Below are 22,073 nucleotides of genomic sequence, written 5' to 3'. Positions count from 1 at the left end.
GTTCGCATCTGAAAAGGTCTAGAAGGGACAAATTTTTAACGTTCTTTTCTCTTTGAGCGCTGCTGATGCTTAAACAAAATGGAAAAAAAAAATGTGATGAGCATACGACAGAATCAGTTATATTGACATTTTTAGCCTGACTCACCTTATTTAAGGCATCATATCATATGCATAAATTCAAAATGCTAGTGAAGCCTCACGCGCATTCGCTAGTTTATCTTATTTGCTTAACTTGCTTCAGAAGTCATCGGTCTACCCTATCTTGGAGACAATAAGATGGAGGCGGTTCATCCCCTTCCGGATTGCCACTTGTGGCCGCGAACTCATACAGGGATTGACGCATAAGCCAATAGCATGTTCGACCAAGATACTAAAAAGAGAACAGGCAAATCTTGAGCAAAATGGCAATCAAACAGCAAAATCTTAATCTATTGCGACATCAACACAACTTTCACATCTCTGTTATATACAAACGCAACACATTTTCCAATTTGGAGAAATTGCCTTCAGAAAAAATTGCCTTCAGAAAACCCAAACTGGCACCTTCGAATATATATAATTAAACAAATGAATGAATAATAAAAGAAAATATTACAACATGAAGTTCAGCATGTGTATGTGTATCCAAGTAGACAGGTCCTTCACCTGCTTTTTTTCTTGTTGCCTTTCTTTGCATTCTTAAACCTCATTAACTTCATGGAAAGTGCATTTGAAGAACTCTTGCCCTCAAGCTTTTTGGTCATTTTCATCACACTTGCCATGCCTTTCCTAGCAGCTGCACGATGCTCTGGTCTACGACTTATCATCTTGCGATCAAGGGGCCAATATGCATATGGCTCAAGCTTGTCTTTCCTCTTCAAATCACCACCAGCTTTCTTGCTGGCATATTCAGTCCCAGTGTATGCCCACCCGGTTTCTGACATTTTCCGACGCTTCTGGGATCTCCTTGACGACTGAGAAACATGACTTCTCACTTCAGTCCTTTCATCTGAATCGGCATCTGATGGCTTTTCCTTCTTTGGTTTCCCCCCATCACGAATTATCAATCTGCCTTCAGAGTCTATCTCCAGTTCATCATCCGATTCTTGCTGCCTTTTGAGATTCTTTGATGATCGAAGGGCGGACCTTGTTTTATGCTGATCAAGTAAATCAAGCGGCTCATCTTCTAATTGCTCAGACAAGTCTTCTGGCAAGCTCTTATCTGATTTACGCATCCTCTTGGACCTGGACAAATTGGGTATACGACTGTCTGTCAGATTACTTCAAACAAGAAATTAAAACAGACAAGATACTATGCAAGAGGATCCACCACCAAAAATACCAGGCTCCTATCTATCATATTAATCAAGGTTTCACTCAAAGATCATGAAGCTAGATATTGCTTCCACTCAAATAATTGATACAAAAGTGATTTTACCAATTCAGGAACTAACCGGGATGAAGACAATTTGCATTTGAGTTTTGATGAGGCCTTGCTTTGTCCACCCAAAACAGACTTAAAATCCATGTCTTCAGCATCATCATCATGCGTGTCTTCATCACCAGAATCAGAGAATATTTTGGTATGGTTCCATCTACTTATCCTGAAGAAAAATAGCAACACTTTCATTTTAAGTGAGAAAGGGATAAACAATGGTTGTAAATTCATTTAGGCAACAGAGTCCATCAAGTGTACAAAATGAACTTGTCAAAATTAACTCCTATATAGAAAATAACATGCAATATCTCAGGGTGATTATAGGAGACATTTTTAATGCACTTCTAGAAAAGACTTCACAGTATATTTTAGTTGAAAGAACAGTTGTGCTATTGAGAAAATTATCACTAATGATAAACGTGAAATGCAGCTCAAGTTACTAATTTTTTCTTGAATATTTCGCATTGTAATCTTCATTATTGCAACAAAACAAAACACATAAAATGCATGCATTTGTCCCATCCATCATTTTTTCAAAATCAGGAATAGCTCTTTATGCAATATTCAGAAAATACGATTATATGAAATGATCTTGCAGCTTGGAATGCATACTACTCTTGTTCACGAAGTTGATGGACTATTGCAGGGTCAGGTATTTGACAAGTGAGAATCAGCAGTACAGCAATTGAAAATATTTAGACAAGCAGTTGACTTTTTGGATATGAAATTTGTCTATTATTATGCTATGCACAGTTACCTGGATGTAGTCGCCCTCGATAGATGAGATCTATCTTCCTCAGAGTTAGCTCCATGCTTTCTCTCTTTCCGTTCCATTACCTACATTCAATGTGTATGGGTAAATCCACAAATGCATGCTTCACAAATGAAAATCACATGTTTCACAAATGAAAATCACATGTTAAAACTCAACAAGTATCTTTCAACCAACCTTCCGGATGTTAGTAAGAAGCCTCATATGTTCTTCAGGCATCACTGCCTTAACGGCATCCATACCACACTTCCTGACGAGCATTTCTAGCAGAAGCTTGACCTGAGGAGTTAGAAGTTACAGAGAGTCAATGAGGACTTCAAACACAGCTTGGTGAATGATTATAAATATATTATAAATAATCAAACACAAAGCTTTAACAGATTCAGAGTCAACAAATCCAGTCAATACTGTACTGTGATGCTCTTGTAGAACATCTAAGCCTTGTCCATAATACATCCAAAAAATGATCCTCAACATCAAAAAAATCAACATAAAAAAAACTCCCAGAAGGTAAAACAATTTAAATTGAATACAGATTGAGAAGGCTCATGAGCAACTACATACCGCCTGGTTGGTGTTCAGAGGTGTTGGAAAGGAGTTTGTGATCAGGTGTAACCCATGATACTCATGATCACAGTAAAAAAACAAAAGATGGGCAGAAAACATGCGTTCTACACCATCTCTAACAAAGTTCAATTTAAGTCAAAATTCACAGAAATTTGACAGAATGCAATGGTTCACAAGCAATGCAAATAAATAGTCATGCAAGTTTCACAGAAACTGAATACAAACCTTGGCTTTGAAGTGGTTTTTGGTGTCATCTGGCCACTTCAGCAAGCCTTCCACCATGCTCTTCAAGTGCATCTGAAGCCTGTCATATTGTGATTTGGCTACCAATACCTTTAACAAACCTAAATTAGCCTGCACCAGAAACAATCCACGTCAATCCTAGAGTAATGTAGTTAACGCCATGAACTAATAATAATGATTGGTTAAAATTTCACACATCAGATGAAACACACTTTAATGATTTCCCGGTTCTTTCTCTGGAGGAGGAGAAATGTGGATGGAAGCAACTTGAAAGCAGTAGAAACAAGATCTGAAAACTCATAAGCCAAACGTGCTAAGCCTTTCACAGCAGCACTGACCATATGAGGAGTTTCTCCAGCCATGCATCCCGCTACCTGTGACCAACCAAAAAAGAAAAAAGAGTGGTGATTCTAACTTATTCAGTTAAACACGGGAGTTACATATAAAGATATGTTTTAGATCTTCCGAGTTCCACTAAATAATGCAAAGACAACTTTACTAGACCCAATAAAAAAAAAAAATCATAAAAAAAAAAAGTAAGAACAGATATGCACCATGTTAAAAAATTGATATAAAAATTCCTTGTTTCCACCATTCTCTTCATCTCCACATGCATGACCGATTTGGACAAGGACATCATAAGCTCTATTTCTTGTCTTTTTGTTAGCCTGTAAGAGAACCATTTAAATAAAACTAATAAATTAGCACTATGATAAACAAAAATTTCCATCTTACACTAATGTCTTTCCCTCTTCAAAGAGGAGAAAAAAACTTAGCATGTTACAATTACAACCACTTATTATGAAGATTATGCACTGTATAGAAGGGGGAAAATAACAATGGTAAATACTCATTTAAACTAAAGACCTCCGCTTCTAGTCTTTATGAACTTAATTATGTTGAATTTTCAGCATTAAGTTATATGATAGCACCTAATCATGCAGTTTGGTAGCCACTCATTCTCCAATTAATTGAGGAAGTGCTGTGATCTAAACAAGTTCAATTGTTTTTCCTCACTGCAACTTCAAGCAAAATAACTACTACAGAAAATTCAAAATAACATATGAACAAATTCATAATTCTTTAAAAACATTTAATTCCATTGCCAAGGATAGAGTCTCAGTCTTGAAGCCACAACACTGCAAATTTTGGTCTTGAAGGCAAATGGTTCATGTAAACATGCTAAGTAGGATTTTGACCACAATTTTTTCTCTCCAATAACCTTACAACATTAGGACCACAGCTGGATAGAAAGCAAATGTGCAAGCGCATAGCATACCTCCTTCAGAGCAAGGATTATTTCAGTAAGGAAACCAAAAAGGATGTCCCATTGCCTATGTTCTGAATTTCCCTGCACCAAAAGCAAAGAAATGACACAAGTAAGAGAACTACAAATCAAAGGTGATTAAAACATTAAATTAAATAAATTGTAAGTGATTGGTTTTCAACTGTAAAGTGAACAAAAGAAAAATAACATATATGCCTCACAACCTTGGAAACATGGACAATCAAAAAGTACAAACAATCAAGTCTGTGTCGTTTGGCAGAGAAATGGCAGAAAGGTAGGACATCGATCATAAGTTGAATTAGTTCCTCAAGCACTGAGGAAAGAAATCCATCATACTTCTGGCCACTCAAACAAGAATACAAGAAAATTTGATCAGAAAAAATTTATTTTACAAGATGTAATAATAATAATACAACCTTAAATGTTGCCAAACAAGTTAAAGATGGCTCACAAGGAAATATTTATACATAATTACTTCCTCAACATATAGAAGAAAAACATACTGAGAGATATATCAGGTCTCTTAGACTTCATTTTGGAAGTTAAAAACCTCAAGTCAATCACAGAAGTACAATAAGCTGAGAAAACACTGTACCATTCTATTTATGATTTTTCAGCAATTGTAACATACCATGAATTATTGAAGCATATAAATATCCAAAACATTAAACAATTCAGGATTTTTAGAACCACAAAAGATGTACCTGAATAATAATTGAGAGGACCTTGTATGCTTTCTTTTGGATCAAACCATCAGCATCCTACAAGCCAATAACAATAACAATGGCAGTAAACCACAGCTTCTACCACAAGTAACAAAGCAAAATCATGATATAGTACAGAGCAATTGAAAAACCTGTAATGCAGGCTTTACTGCACTAAACAGAACCCCAATCTCTTTAACATCCAAGCCAGGCAAAAGGGAAACAGCCAAATCAAATAGCCGTGCCCTGCATTTAGATCAAGTATAAGAAAAGTTACGTGCTGATCAATTCTGCTACAATATGAAGCGAATAAAATGATAAACTAAACCATATAATCAATTATATAACTATATTATGGTCTTATCTCATATCTTCTAATTTTTTATCTAATAATACTTCACAAGTGCTAATGAAATATTTAACAAAATTTGCTTTTTGGGTGATAGACTGATAATTCATAGTTGCAAATAAGCAAATGATATATAACAGGGATTCACTCCCTCAAAAAATAAAATCACAAATGACTTGGATATATAGTGAATAAAATCAACCTTTCAAGTGACGGTGACTTTTCAACTGATGAATCATCAATCTGCATAGAATTAAAATTTCCAGAATCTTGAGCTTTTGTAGCCTTTTGAGTAACCTCCAGAAGCTTTCTCATTGTCCGCAAGAATATCCTTGTGACAACTTCTTTATCAGATATGGAAGCAAACTCATTAATTATCAGCTGCAAAGTGTGTAAAAAGGATTTAAAACTTTCAACCAAAATATCTCTTTTAAAAAGTGAATTTATCAATGGTCACATAAGTATGGAAAGCTTAAGCAAAAATTACGAGCAGCAAAAGCCCGTTTTGTGCTCATGCAAAACATTATTAACTCTTTTTCAAATTAAAGCAATTGAACACAGGTAGGGTGTGCACCATTTGATTCAGCTCAGTTAAATTGAAATTTTATACACAACAAAATGGAAAGTATAAATAAAACCAAGAAAAATAAGGATAAAAACCAAAACCAAACAGAACCGCAATGGGCTTGGGCTTTTAGTGCAAATAAACAAAAATAAGTAATATATATATATATATATATATATATTGTATAAAATAATTATTAAATATATTAGATCATTAATAACTCAGTTTTTCCATCTATTCAGTTTAAAAATAACAAATACCTAACAAAAACCAGAAACCAAATTTTTTAGAATTCTATAACCAAATTACTGTATGCCTATAGCAAATTAATTAAATTCCATACCATATGGTTTGGTTTCAGTTTAAACCCAAACAGTGATCACCCCTAAATATGGGTGCCTAAACTATAAAATATAAGGACGACTTCACAAAATTTTAATCTGAACTTTCAAATGCCTTAGTTTTACATAGACAATACTGCTGAGCATTTAGCACATCAAGGAAAAAAGTGCAAGGCATTTGACCAATTTGCTGTTAATTATGACGGAGAACTACAAAAGTTGGATCAAAACATGAAAAGTCAATACTTTAACAAGTTGGCAGGGATACTATCAAAATTTGTTTGAGGAACTCATAATGTCATTGAGAGACCCAATGACATTACATACTCTTGTCGACATTAATATTGCCACCGGAAAATGTATAGCAATCTTGATCATCCAGATACACCAAAAGATGCAAGGGAAGAGAAGTTTGAGTGAAATTTTTGGTTGAACAAATATCTGGAAAAAATCATATTGCCAATACAAATGACCATAAGAGAAATTCTGCCTCAGAAATCAATAAATCAATCATTGCTCAGAAGAGAGATGAAATGGCAAATTTTATTGCTGACTTGTGAAAAAAGAGGTACCTGCAAACAGCCACCATCATCCTTTGAAGATTCCAAGAGGATCCCTGATAAAACAGTCAAGAACTCACGAGCAGATGACCTTAGCACACTCAAATTATCTGCTGCAACCTGTGGGCTATAGAGGGCCATAGCTCGTTGCCTGGCAACACCAACTTCAGTAACACTCAGATCACTGTTATCTTCAACTATTCTCTTATTTTGCTGAATAAGAATCTGCAGAGCAGAGCATATTATTCCACGAACATCACATTCTTCACGAAGAGAAATCTGCAAAGCTTTCTCCAGATCCTTAAAACCTTCTGTCATATTCAAAGGATAGTTACAAAAAGAAGGTAATAAGGACCATAAAGAGTATACAAGTGCGTCCGCACTTCTTGCTGAGACAATCCGTCCTTCTACCTCCAACTGAAACAAGTAACAAATAATTACTGAATGCTACAAAGCCAAAGAAAAATAAAGAGTAAGTTATTGTTGAAGAATTTCATACTCTTCGGGATTTCTGTTTCATCACTCCAATCATACCCAAAATGGTTTCTGTAAAGAAGCTTAAATGGGCACCAACAGTATACTGCTTCAGAATAGGAAAGAGCCAAACATTAACCTCAGACAAGTCATCAGCCTCGAATTTAAGAGGTAGGAGGCTTAAAAATGCTTCAGGCCCCATCGCACCAAGAGCAGATCCAAGGCATTCATGCAACTGCAAGTTAAAAGACCACATATCAGTGGAAAATGAAAGTCAGGCAAGCATTGAAAAATGCTTTCAGGTAATTTCCATCAATCTAGAGTACAGATATAACAATACCATTTACCCAACAACGGTGCAAATGAACCAATATCTAATCAAAGTGGTTCAATCATTCTTGATGGCTTAACAAACCCTTTTTCCTAATATTATAAATAAAAATTAATGACAAGGCATTAGCAGCAAAAACTCCAGAATTAAAGATAAGCACTTGATTCTTCACGCTACAATTAATTCTTCGATTAGCATACTGCATCATGAGATGCTTAGATTCCCAAAGCAATAGGATACAAGACAAATAGCACTTTGAGGATGACAAAATTCAATACAACACAAAGATTATCATATCAAAGAGGCATCAAATACTGGAACTGTGATAAGTACATGTACATGGCACATCTACAGGCACACTGCAATAATTAAACAAACTATAAAACTTATAAGAGGCTAAGAAATTTACTAAAAAGAAGATTAACTGAGGGACAGACTTTGAAAATGATGACATCACAACACCGTTGACTGACAAGTATATTAAGAGATCTTTCAACATAGAAACAAATAATTACCTGTTTTCTGTAAGGAAAATCTTCATCTGACAACCCCTGCATATCTGCAAGATTCTTAAGGGTTCCTTTCATAAAATACGAAGAATTGTCACCTGAAAAAAATGGAAATGTACCGACTATTATATACACTGAGGAAAGAACGAACAAATACATCCAATGAGAAAAAGAAAATAAGGAATTAAACACCGAAGGGAACATAAAGGTTCAAAAGCAAACCGTAGAAGTTAAAGAAGAAAACAAGAAGTATTAGCATATGCTTAATTTCACCGAAATTATGTTTGACTGCCATCCAACAGAAAGAATTTAAAAAAGAAAGTGAAGCAGAACATGGGAACAAGAGATAACAGCGTCAACGAAAATACCTAATTTATCAAACATGGTTGAAACAACTTGAAATACCATGTCCCAGACTGCACTGTAACGATAATCAAGTAAGCTCTCAATAGTAGCACACACTTTCTCGATGACTGTTGGCCCAGACTTTCTATTGTCTGAATTTTTATTAGTCACAAGCTGATCTACTCCTTGCTTGACCAAACTTTCATCAATACAATTATTAATCAAACTCTTCAATGCCTCCATTGCTCCAAAAATTGCCTCCTCATGTTCAGACGCTAAAATATCTGCGAAACCAAAGGCAAGAAAGAACCAGAGCATTACTGATATTGCTTTAATAACCATGAAGCAAAAAGCAAAAAGCAAATGTCACTCAGAGACAAGACTATTGTTCCTAGCTATTAGCAGCTTACCTTTCAGGGTGCTAAAAACAAGTGGCAGCTTAACCACACAAATTTGTCTATTTAGGGAATAAACTTTTCTCATCCCAACATCCAGCAAGCGAGCAGTAAAAGTCGTGTTGTCCACAGATGTCTCATTTGTGGAGACTGAAAGAGCTAATGAGCATAACAGGTCTTGCAATGCTTCAGCTGAAATTTCCGAAGTTTGGTTTAGACAAAATACATTCAAACTATCAGTTATGCGCCTTGTTACAACTGGTTGCCGTAGTTCAAGAAGAGTTTTATAATACTTAAGAATGCCAGTCTTGCATTTCATAGACATAAGCGGAAGACATTCTTTAAGAGTATCAAGAACGTATAGGACCTCTTGAGCTCCTCTTGGCCCTTCAGTTTCATTAGTTTTTGATCCACCAGCAAGAAGCAGAAACCTTTCAAAGGTATTTGTAATCCCTTCACTTGCCGGAGCTAGTAACGGTGTTCCTTGAAAACTTTGTAGGATATCACGCATACAGGTATTTGCCTGCTTTCTCACCTGCTCAAAATTCCAAATCCACAGCTTGTATATAAGTTCAAAGAACTGAACTTCTAAGCAATTAGAATGCTTCCATGATTAAATGAAAATAGTTACCTAGTTCGCAATCAATTCATTGGATAAATGACAATTCAAGGAAAATAATTTACCAAAAGAGCTTAACAAGAATTCACCTTTGGACGCGAATCGATAATGAACCCCAATAATATGCCATATGACGGAGAAACATCAGTCCAATTTAAAGAGTCTTTAACAACCAATATATGGGCTATACATTTCAATCCTGAAGCTACTGCACCAACCGTCAGCAAGTTCAACCTTAAAACTCTAATCAAGATCTCCGATAAGAATTCTCTCTTCTTCTTCAATATCCCCGCCGAAATTCTGGGAATAGCGAGAGAGAGAATGGTAATTAGAGCATCAATTACATGAGGAGGAGGATCGGGGTTGGAAGAAGAGAGGCGGTCCAGGGAGGAGCATGCGGCGCCGAAGTAAGCCATTGGGGTGGACGGGAGGTTCTGTTCTCTGAGTTCCAGTGACATTGCGCCTATGACTGCGCAGAGGTGTTGGTGGTCCTCTTGTGCGGAGGTGGAGAATCGTGAGAGAACTGAATCACAAAAATCATCATGTGAAAGGATGATAGGGCTCTCCTCCATTTCGAGGCCTTCCATTCTTGTGGCACTGGAGATAGAATTAGGAGTTACGGAGAATCGAAAACCCTACCGGAGAAGGTGTGTGAAGCTTACTAGGGTTTATGGGGAGAATGGAAATTTCGGGCTTGGATATCGAAGTGAGGAACCAAAGCTGCTTTAGCCTAGATACACAGTCCGAAATAAATTGGATCTCCGGCCCATTAGGTTTTATATTTACTCTGAAGCTTTTTGTAGTTTTGTAATACATACGAGGAATTTTAATTGAAATTAAATATTAATCTTGGATAATATTTATCTTCCTTTATTAAATGTTAGTATTAAAATATAATTTTTAATTTTTAATATTGGATACAAGCATTAGTCATAATAATAATAATAATAAAATTAAAATATTATCATATTTGTTCTTTTAATATCAATTATAAAATATTAAGTAATATTTCAAATTGAGTTCATACTATTAATTTTAGTTCTTTAATAACGCCATTAGTTATGATATAATATTTTATTCAAGTGAATCTTTGAATGAAAAAAAAAAGTGATTCTAAAATTTATGTCCAAACCATATCTTGCGTCTGTCTCATATAATTTAAAAAAAAAAAAATCAAAATCCATACAAAATTTTAATACATGACCATTGAATTTCATAAACACTAGTGTTTTAATATGTAGTTTTCTATTTGTGTCCAATCTTAATACTAAAAATGGGACATTTCACATGTAGAACAGCATATCCTGAGTGTCAACGCAAAAATTATGTACGTAATATGTTCAAATTTAAATTTCATCATCACCTCCTTTAATTTGTAATATCATTGAAGCTAAATTTTCTATAGAAGTAATGGAAAAACGTTCTAACCAAACATAAAAAATTGTCATTGAAGCTAAATATTTTTTTTTTCAGTGGAAACTTAAGGAATTTAACTCATTTATATTCAACATTTCCAAATTTCACTATATATATATATATATATATATATATATAACGAACTAGACAAGTGAACGAATTTTCATTTTTCTCACTTCAGAAGCAAACTTTGAAGGAGAGGTACTACTAGATCCAATTAAACAAGACACTAAAATTAAAAGTTCTTAATCCATATTTATGAGAAAAAAAAAAAAAAACATTTATTAATTGGTCTAAGAGAAGGCAATTACTATACACTACAGAACATGATCACTATAAGCAACACAAACACACCTAAAGCTTCCATGAAAATAACTAATAAGCATGAGAAATTAATTAGTTATTTATCATCACAAATTCACAAATGGGAACCATCCATCCTCAAGCATTCACCGCAACCCTTACCATTACGAAGACTGTAAAGCATATCCGTAGCATTACTAGTACAGCAGTGATACACCAAAAAAAGCCACTTTTATATAATAGTGCAAGTTATTACATAATATTGACAAATTCACATATTAAGTTATAACTAAGCGCAGCAAGTAAAAACAAAAACCGAATAATTGATTAACTCCCTTCAACACATGATTTTTATCCTAGTTTAAATTGCATATATATTAAAAAAAATTAATTAAAATAGTGAAATTATAATTTGTATTTTATTTTTTCCTAATATATTCTTGTATTAATTTCGTCCGTACATGGGTCTAAACAAGTTAATTTCATAATGGATAATACCGCCAGTGTACACGTGTCTTACCTTTGTGAGTTGTCAATCCTCAAACTTTTTTGTCTTGTAGTAAAATGGGTACACCAGTTTCTCTTCCTCCGCTTCCAAGGTCCGGCTGTCTTTAAATTAACAGAAAATGAGTTTACACTTCTAACCTTCCTATATTCAGTATGATTGTTTATGTATTAAAACTGTAGACGGTTTCCTTTCAATCATAAATGGGCCCCGCTTTGTACTATTTAACTTTATAATATTATCGTTCCATGGAACGATTCGTTCCACCAATAATTTCCGTTACTAGTAACCCTGTAAAGATGTGTGACCTTTCGCGTCACCTTGTTTTCAAATTCTTCAAATTCATCAACACACGTGGACTGGTCTGTCAAAGCCATAGCTACCCGTATATTGACGCTGAAATCTGAGACTTCAACGTTTTGCATTTCAAATGTTTAAAATCTTTCAGGGTAGCGCTTAATTGGCCCACTACATGTGATATCAGTTCCACACAGTCGCTCAATAGAACTCGTTCTCTCTTTCTCTTAGTTTTATGTCTTTTAGAGAGCCCTTTTAAGTACTTCGAAACTGTATGCGCGCTTGAGCTATGTCTAGCTGTGTGTTGGGGCCGAAGGAGGTGCAGGAGTAAAGTGTGCGGATGCAGATGATGGGTGATAGGACCAGATCTTGCCGTGCATTGTGGTAACATGCAGTGGCGAAGTAGGGAGTTAAGGAGAGAGAAAGGAGGAGGAGGAGAATAGTTTAGGCTATAGAGAAGAGAGAAACGGATAGGCATTGCTCGCACTTTCAGTTTGATGCAGCTGTGTGGAGAAAGCGAGTGATACTTAATTTTCATGGCTGACAATACATTTTATAGGAGACTAAAATTCAGAGATGAGCTTACAATTTTTTTTTTTAAACCACCGTTATCTGGATCCTATTACTAAGGACCGGCTAATTTTTTTCGAGACTTAATTATAGATAAAACTCTTTGTCTCTTACTGTAAGTGCGTTTAGTGAGAATCGAACGAGAGAGTTCTTTTCACATACTAGTGAGAATCGAACGAGAGAGTTCTTTTCACATACTGAATCTGCGTTGTCAATTGAGCCAGAAAACCTGTGGCAGAGGTGAGCTTCCACTTGCAGCTCTGTCATAATACGATTTTTAGGACAAATATTTGGTTGAAAAATAGTTTTTGGAATGAAAAGCACAAGGAATTGATTTGTGAGCATTATTACCATGTGGGAAAATTATTATTTAGTTCTTGAGATTTTACATAATTATTTAAGTAGTCCTCGACATTTATACATATATATATAACGTCTCTGAGGTTTGCCACCGTCATATTAAATGGTCCTTCTGTAAAAAAAATACACTTTTCCGTTAATTTTGAGAAAAAAAGACGAAATTATCTTTTGAAAAATAATTATTTTGTCCCTGAGGTTTGCCATAATTATTAAGTAGTCCCCGACATTTATACAAATATCTATAACGTCCCTGAGGTTTACTTCCGTTATATTAATTGGTCCTTTCATAAAAAAAATACACTTTTTCCGTTAATTTTGAGTGGAAAAGACGAAATTATCTTTTATAAGTTTTCATCGACATTATTATTAATCCATTTCCCCTAAAATACCTCAAACTCACATTTTCACCATCTCCCTCAATCTAACGCGGTCTTCATTGCCACCATCATGTTAATGAAAACTATCATCTCCTTAATCAGATCACCGCCAAAACCAAAACCCAACATCCAAACTCAATCAAGACATCATCACCCTTCATCCATTTATCTCTCTCTCCGTGATTAGAGGATTTTGGTTAGTTTGATCATTTTATTAAAAATTAACAGCAAAAAGTGTGTTTTTTGGATTACTTAAATAATTATGGCAAATCTCAGCGACGAAATAATTATTTTCCCTTTTAGTTTTGTTGGTGATCTAGTTATGAAGATGATACTTGACAGAGATACGGTGGTGGCAATGAAGAACGCGTTGGGTTGAGGAAGTTAGTGAAAATGTAAGTTTGAGGTATTTTAGAGGAAATGGATTAATAATAATGTCAATAAAAACTTATAATGGATAATTTCGTCTTTTCAGCTCAAAATTAACCGAAAAAGTGTATTTTTTTTATGGAAGGACCAATTAATATGACGGAAGTAAATCTCATGGACGTTATAAATATTTGTATAAATGTCGAGGACTACTTAATAATTATGCCAAATCTCAGGGACGAAATAATTATTTTTTTAAAGGATAATTTCTTATTTTCTTCTCAAAATTAATGGAAAAAGTGTATTTTTTTGATGGAAGGACCAATTAATATGACGGTGGCAAACCTCAGGACGTTATATTTATATGTATAAATGTCAAAAACTACCTAAATAATTATGTAAAAACTCAGGGATTAAATAATAATTTTCCCTTACCATGCTCGTGTCTGTTAGATCTTCAACTCCTGCTTTTCTCCTTTGAGACTCCCGATAGTGATTCAACACGTCCACAATAGTTCATGAGAGGGCCGTTAAACACATGACATGCTTGGTCCTTTTCTTGCATGCTCTTTTTTTTAACCGTGCTCCAATTAGATTCAAAAAAATAATTTATCAGCTCTAAACAAAAATTCTATCACTTAATAATATATGAATTATTTCTAAACTGTCGAGATTGTAAATTCAAATATTAATTGAAAATGTAGAGGCATCGTTTGTATTCAAGTTACACCAGCCCATAGGAAGACATGTTCATGCAATCCCAGCAGTAACCTTTGAAGCATGTTTTCTGAGTTTCCGCAGAATCCATAGAAGAAAAAACAAATGATTGAAGCAAGTAACTAATGATTGTCACTTTTCTCACTTCAAAAGCAAATTTTGAATGAAGATTTGGCTAATACATGATCCTATTAAACAGAACACAATTATAAAGTTAAATTTTTTATAAAAAAAATCCATATTATTTTTTTGTTTGACTCCAATTGGTCTAAGAAAAGGCAAATACTACACACCACACTACAGAGCATGAATTTTATTTTATTTTTGGTTTAACTTCACAGAGCATGACTATTAAGCAGTAAGATAGTACATACATACAGCTTCAGATGAAAATAGCGAACAAAAAATCAAAACAAGAAAAAAGAAATAGACATAACAAGTACGAGTAATTAATTACTTATCTATCATCAATCGGAACCATCCATCAAGGAGTAACCAATCTGGACCTACCGCGGCTCTCATCAAGACGATTAATCATATACAGAGCATTACTAGTAACCCTAGCCACATTTGTGATCTGTCGCTTCACATCACCTTTCACCTTGCTTTCAACTTCTTCAAAACCATCAAGACAAGTGTTCTCGTTTGTTAAAGCGGCACTCACCCATGTCTCTGCGTTGCTCATCTGCCACTGAAACGTTTCGCCTCTCAAATGCTTCAACTCGCTCAATGTGCTGCTCAACTCGTCCACTGTATCAGATATTTGTTCTACGCAGTCGCTCAGTGCGACTCGTTCTCTCTTTGTTTTAAGTCCTGCTGAGAGCGCGTTTAAGTTCTTTGAAACTCCACGCGCGCGTTCGACACTGACATTCACGGCGGCTTGGGCTATGTCTCGCGGTGTATTGGCTGAGCCGGAGCAGGAGGAGAGTGTGCGGATGCAGAGGTCGGGGTAGCTTGCATGGAGGCAGGATGATCGGACCAGATCTTGCGGTGCATTGTGGTGGTTTGCGGTGGCAGAGTAGCGAGTTAAGGAGAGAGAAAGAAAGAGGAAGAGAATGTTCATGAGGAGAGAGAAAGGGATAGGCATAGTCATTGTTCACACTTTCAGTTGCCGTAGCTGTGTAGAGAATGGGAGTGATATTTGCCATCGCCGACAATTCAATTTATAAGAGACTAAAGTTCGAAAATAGGCTTCCACTTGCAGCTTATTTACAATTTTATCAAACAGCTTTATCAGCTTTTATTTTGTTCATTCAACTGCAAATTAAAAAGTAGTAAAATAAAAGAAGAGATAAGGTTAATTTGGGTAAGAGTGGGTAGGAAAACTGGGGAGTAAATGCAGAGCAGCCAATAACGTCGGTACTTAAATTTGTGCAACAACTAATCGGTATTTAATGAGCATGATCCTACAACCTTAGAAAATCATGCGGTTCCTTGTTTTAAACTCCCAATAGTAATTGAACACGTCTAGGTTTAGTTCAAAAGTTTTTTCTTTTTTTTTTTTCATTTTTTGTAATTAAGTTCTTATTTTTTATGTTGATTTATAAAATTAAACTTGTAAAATCACATTTATTGCACACAATTCTACACGGTTTTTTTGGTACAGTGAGTGAAGTGTTTGATTTAAGCAATTTGGCTATCAATTATTGTGAAAAGAAATGGTACAATGGGCCCTTATGATATTATATATAGAATCAAGAAAAATAATGGGCAGAGTTTAATCTTCCACTATAGAGGCTAAAGATGGAGCTAAAACACAAGTTGGTTGTCTGGTTTTTATAAACATAGCAGATGATCCAAAACTCAACAATAATGGAGAAATTAATGCTTTTCCTGATTTGATGGGTTTTGCTTATCACTTCTTCAGCTTCAGACAGTGAAAGCAATGCATAGTAAGAGTGAAAACCTCAAATCATTTTTGTCATTATATTACAAAAACATGGTTTTTTTTTTTTTTTTTTTGAAAGCCCCGAAACAGGGCATGTGCTAAAGACAGAGGGACTACACTGAAATGAGGACCCACGATGGCTAAAAAATGGAGTTATAATATGAGATTTTTAGTTCACCTAATTCAAAGACTTTTCTTGCAGCTATCTTTATACTTTGACAAGAGATGAAAGAGGTCCCATTGATCAATTAGTTGCTGTGATGTTTGGTTCTTAAAATTTTTACTAATCAAATCAGTCATATCCTTCAGATATGGTTTCAATTTTCAATAGGCTTCTGTAGATATTAATTTTTGTACCAATAATTTCAATAAATAAAGATGCAAATGGAACAAAATCAAACCCGCGACCATATTGAAAAATAAATATCTTCTTGTGCATTTTTATGAGCCGTCAATAGATTAATTTTTATGTAACATATAAATTATTTAGCATTATTATTCTAAAAGCTCATATAGTATATTGATATTCGTCGGGAGCACTTTACCATTTAGTAAATTTATTCGGTGTAAGTATAATTTAATTTTAATTTAGTAGATTCGAGATACATATAATTAGTATAAAAGAAAAAAGAAAAATATTACATTAATAATGTTAATTAAAGATCACGTCGGCCTTTTTGAAATAAATTTATTCTAATAAATTTTATGATATTTTAAAATTTCATATCCCCATCTTAATGAAATTATTTTTATAGAATTAACAAACATAATTTTATCATTTTAATTTGTACCAAACAATATTTGAAAACTAATTTTAAAGTAAATTAAACATATTAATAAAAACTGGAAATAGTTAAACAACAATTTGTTACATCTTTTTTTTTTTTTTTTTAGAAAAAAGGGTTCTAACATGAAATGATACTAATTTAAGCATAAAATTTTAGCATATTCAAGAATATAGTCTAGTGGTAAATATATATACTGAGATTCTGATTCAAATTTACTCCCAAGTATTAAAAAATATATAAAATTTTGGGATACTTGAAAATTTCCTCTTAAAAAAGTTTAGACTACGTAATTATGGAATTTTTTTTTTAAGATCAATGGCCCATTGATTAGACGGTACGTAGAATAACGTACCCAACCCTTTAAAATAAGGGATAATCACAAAACACAGTACCGTACATAATATAAATAAATTAGTGTTGGCTAAGAGGTTTAGGTTGGAAGGTTGACGGCGAAGCCAGGGGCCCGTTTACAAAACCTTGGATTTGTGTCAAGGTTTAAGGTGATGAGAACACGAAGGTGCTTATAAGGGGACAAGATCCCGTGCGGCTTAAAATATTTTTTTTTAACCCATAATTTTGGAATATATTATAATTACACCCTATTTGTTTCAATTTATTGCATTTGATTTCCATAATTTAAGTATAATTATATTATATAATTAAATTAAAATTGAGAAAAAAAATAATAAAGTAATAGTAAACAAGAAGCATTTGGCCACGTGAAGCTGAGTTGCATATGTGGGGTTTCATAATATATATAGCAGCTACCAGCAGGAGATTAATGAAGGGAAGGGGTCCTATGGTCCTATTACATGTACAACTATTCATGGATAAATGTCTCAATTTTTATTGGCAAATAGAGAGGCCAACATTAAATGTTGTTGGGCCCACCATTGCCCTAAAATTCGAACAAATTATTATTTTTTCTGGGGTTTATAATAAGCTTGATTGCACAGAAAATGCCAAGGATGGTTTGTTTGGCTTGATTGGAAAATCAGGGATTGCAAGCTAGGATATTTTTTGTCCCTTTGCAAGATTAGAAAATACTGTAGTTTCTTTTCAATAAAAAAAAAAAAAGCTGTAGTTTCAAACCAGGAGAAGGGGTAAAACATACAAAAGTTAATGAGATTAAATATTAGATTCGAATTTTTCGGTCAAAAGTATTTTCGTTAGAGAAAATTATTCGATTCGTCCAATGGGCTGGATATATACTCATGTACTGACCATATAATATTGGGCTGGATATACAGTCGTTTTAGCATTTGCTTTTATTTGAAAATTATAATTTGATGCATGTGATTTGAGAAATATAATTAATTTGTTTTCATTTTTTTAAAATATAATAATTTTTTTCTAATTATGTTCTGCACACTTTTAGGTCTTTTTGTCAAATTTTTATAATTTTTTTCTTTAAGTCAATAAGAAAATACATAGATTACAGGAGAGATACTAAAATATTATACCATAAAAATTATAGTATAATTCTTATGGTTTAAAAAATACAACTAGTTCGTTCCTGTGCTTTTAAAAAATAAAAGAGACATTTTCGTCATTTCATAATATACTAAACGGAAAAAATGAAAAAATTGAACAGAATTACCTTATAGTTTGATGAAAATAAACTATAAGGACATTCTAGTTTATTTCTCGAAAGACAGAAACAAACTAATTATATTTTGCAAATTGCATACATTAATTTTTTTAGAATAAAAAAAGAAAAGATGGCCAGCGAATCAAAATCCATAGGTAGTTTGAATATTTCATACATGATGCGGTAGTAGGTATGTAATTATGCACTCTTAATTTATTGAATGAAAAAAATTATTGAAAAAGCAAAGGGATAGTAAAATTTAATTTTAATAATTTATGATTTCTTGAAAAGAAAATACTTAACACATGAGAGAGAGAGAAAATCATAACAATTTTGACAAGGCTAAATGCAAAAAATATACCCCTATATTTTATAAAAAATCTTATATCACCCGCAATTTTTATTTTAATGCGTTATATATTTTAAGTTATAATATTGCACTTATTGGAGACTTTAACTTTAACTTACAAAATTATTTTTTATTGAATATAAAAACTTGTAAAACTTTATTAATTAAATTTTTATTGAATAGTAAAAAAATGAGTAAGTTATTATTTCAAATGTTGTAATCATTTATTAAATTAATATTTTTCATAAAAAATTTAAAAATATTAAAAAATTATTATTGCTAATATAGAAAAATATACAATATTATAAAAATTTATAATTTTAAAAATATAATAAATCTTTCATAAAATTTGAGATGCCAAAACTAAGTGTATATATATATTTAACCATTTTGACAAAGTATATTAAATCATACATTACAAATAAATATGCACATAACCACCCATCAAAACAATAATTCATGACTTATTATATTATAAGATAATCACGAAATCTGATTGTGGTAGGTAGATGTGTACTTACGTGTGGAATTTCTACAATATATTAAAAACTCTACCGTCAAATTGTAGAGCTGGCAGCCTACCAGGTATATTTGTTACATGCTTATGCTACTCATAATTTTAGTAAATGTTAGTTTTAATATTTAACTTCTTATTAAGTTTATTTTTCATATTTATATAAATTACAAGTTGTAAGCAGATGAATGAGAAAGCTCCCTCTATTGCTAGACCTTCTCTTAGTTTTAGTCGCTGTCATATTTGGTTTTTGGTTCTTGTTACACAGTTATCATAATGGGTAATACGAATTTGTTTTTCCCTTTCAAAAAAAAAAAAAAAAATATTATGATAAAAATGAATATATATATATATATATTTTTTTTTTCAAAGTATATATTTTAAAGAGAATCGATTCAAAATAATATTATATATATAAAAAATTTATTTATCTAATTACAAATGCGTGAGCGAGTCATTTACTAACTCAAGAATAAATGCCGTGGAATCCCTTCTTTCTTTATTTTGGTGTAACAGAAAATGAAAAACTGGCTGCAGAGAATCATATGTTTATTATTTGCTTGTGAGGACAGGGAATCTCAACGGAGGTTTTTTTTTTTTTTTTTAATGCAAAATCAAATTGGGACCAATATATATCACACGATAGATTTTTAATCGTTTGATATCAAATTGGGACCAGTCATACTAATTTTCAAAATAACAATGCACTATTAAATAATAATGTCAATTAATGTTCCTATCAATCAATTATTAACATGGCATTAAAATTTTCATGCATTCATATAAAAAACAATAATTTCTTTAATAATATAAATAATTAAAAAACGCATGAATTTCATTGTTGGCATATCTTTACAATTTATATGCTTCAAGTTCAAGTATATTATTTATTAAAAAAAAAAGTTCAAGTATACGTGAAGTATTATTATTTGAATTTTTAATATTTTGTGTGCATGTATAATATTTTGTGTCGATAAAATTAAAATTTTTAATTTGATTTCATATATTTTTTGGGTTTATTATGATATACATAGAGCTATAGTATGTGGTCAGATAAAAAATAAAAAAGGCAATATCTTTGGAAAGTTTTCTTTAACAACAACAATATATTTACATTTTTAGGAACTTAATTTAATCCACAAACTAATTAAGAAAAAGCTTCAATCATGTTCATCGCCCTAATCCACCTACCAATTACCAAAACAACACAGCCTGAGCTGTACTTTTTCTTCTAAAGCCATCCCATAACCTAACTACATTGCCGTTTATCGCCGTCAAATCCTGGTACCTGTACCAGTCCATGTCTCCCATTCTTATTCTCAACACTTTCTCCCAACTCTCCCTCCACTCTCCATAACCACTTCCGTTTTCCCACTCTCCAACCACCGTTGAGTACTCCTCACAGTCACCGTTACCTTCACCTTCTCTATCATCTTCGTAATATACGACAAACTTCGCTTTGATAACTCCGTCATTTTCAAAAACTGACGGCCTTGCTGAAGCCGGTTTTAATCGTTTTGATGTTGCTGCTGCTGGCACCGGTTGTTTTGATGGCTCTATAACTGACTTGATTGCCGATTTTTCAATAACCGTCCGAGACTTATTGCCATGGCAATCAATGCAATTGACCGAAGACAGTGGTTCCGATTTGAGCGACGAGGAGGAGACAACGCCGCCGGCACCGGAAGTTCTAATCCTCCAGAAGCTAATAGCGGCGGTGATAAGAGCGACCCACGTCCATAGATTATTAACAACCGTAAAGATTCCAAAGCTCGCATAATCAAAAGCTAAAGCTTCAAGAGGAGAATCCAAGACGTTCATGATAAATTTCTCTGTGTTTTTCTCTTTTTAGGTTTGTGTCTCTGTTACAAATGAAAGAGAAGAGAAATGAACGGATATATATGAGAGACGAGAGAGTATGTGAGCCGTTGGATGAGGCAAGTGGGAGGTAGGATCTGACAAGAGATGCCAAGAATCAAGAGCTAAGATGCTTATTGTTAAGGTAGATCCAAATTATATACCAAATTCTGCAATTATGATTTTTTTCATTATTTAGATTACATTACACGTGTAAGGTCAGGAGTGCGTCTCATCTTCGTCCCGTATCCTCCTTTTGACGCTGACCACTAGACAGTGTGCGGAGAGAGGAGACGAGTGAAGTGGAGAAGAAACTTGACCGTGAGGCGACGGTTTTTACACGTGGGAACATACAGGAGGTCTGTGACTTAGAGGAATCTCACAGCGCGACGTTTACATTTCTGTGCCTAATTTTTTTTCACTTTTTAACTTTAGGTTAATACAGACATGTTGTAAATGCGTAGCTGTAGCTGAGGCGTGGAAGAGTCAAACATGGCGTTTATGCAGTGTGAAATTGTGTATTCTCATATTAAATTAGTATTAATTTTTTATATAATCAATAGTTAATTATTAATTACTATTATTCAAAAAAAATTGTAACTTATAATTGTAATTATTATTTTATATTCTCTTTCTGCCAGTGGAAAAATAGCCATGTCGGGCTATATGACCAAAAAAATTCCTTTCGTCAAT

The 22,073-nt window shown here is 33.4% G+C and overlaps 3 protein-coding genes across 3 annotated transcripts; all 3 read right to left on the bottom strand.

The window, feature by feature from the left end:
* Nucleotides 1–392: 392 nt before the first annotated feature.
* Nucleotides 393–10,182, bottom strand: LOC105638017 (ARM repeat superfamily protein). The gene is made up of 18 exons (XM_037637258.2): nt 9,569–10,182; nt 8,876–9,395; nt 8,489–8,749; nt 8,127–8,218; nt 7,306–7,515; nt 6,819–7,223; nt 5,543–5,721; nt 5,144–5,237; nt 4,992–5,048; nt 4,491–4,625; nt 4,279–4,350; nt 3,554–3,667; nt 3,212–3,373; nt 2,982–3,110; nt 2,367–2,468; nt 2,175–2,254; nt 1,434–1,583; nt 393–1,224 (listed from the first exon to the last, which is right to left on the bottom strand). Exons 1-18 carry the CDS (start codon nt 10,064–10,066, stop codon nt 642–644), a joined length of 3,843 nt encoding a protein of 1,280 aa, XP_037493186.1. The 5' UTR covers nt 10,067–10,182; the 3' UTR covers nt 393–641.
* A 4,509-nt stretch (nt 10,183–14,691) lies between these two features.
* LOC105638016 (pectinesterase inhibitor 3) lies at nt 14,692–15,549 on the bottom strand. The gene has a single exon (XM_012221719.4). The coding sequence runs from the start codon at nt 15,484–15,486 to the stop codon at nt 14,878–14,880; it is 609 nt and encodes a 202-aa protein (XP_012077109.1). The 5' UTR covers nt 15,487–15,549; the 3' UTR covers nt 14,692–14,877.
* A 5,049-nt stretch (nt 15,550–20,598) lies between these two features.
* LOC105638015 (uncharacterized) lies at nt 20,599–21,494 on the bottom strand. The gene has a single exon (XM_012221718.4). The coding sequence runs from the start codon at nt 21,342–21,344 to the stop codon at nt 20,718–20,720; it is 627 nt and encodes a 208-aa protein (XP_012077108.1). The 5' UTR covers nt 21,345–21,494; the 3' UTR covers nt 20,599–20,717.
* Between the last annotated feature and the right edge of the window lie 579 nt (nt 21,495–22,073).

Source organism: Jatropha curcas, chromosome 8 (assembly GCF_041381405.1).
Source record: "Jatropha curcas cultivar XTBG-Jc1 chromosome 8, XTBG_Jcur_1.0, whole genome shotgun sequence".
In the NCBI taxonomy this organism is placed as follows: Eukaryota; Viridiplantae; Streptophyta; class Magnoliopsida; order Malpighiales; family Euphorbiaceae; genus Jatropha; species Jatropha curcas.
This window is presented reverse-complemented; position numbering and strand designations above follow the sequence as displayed.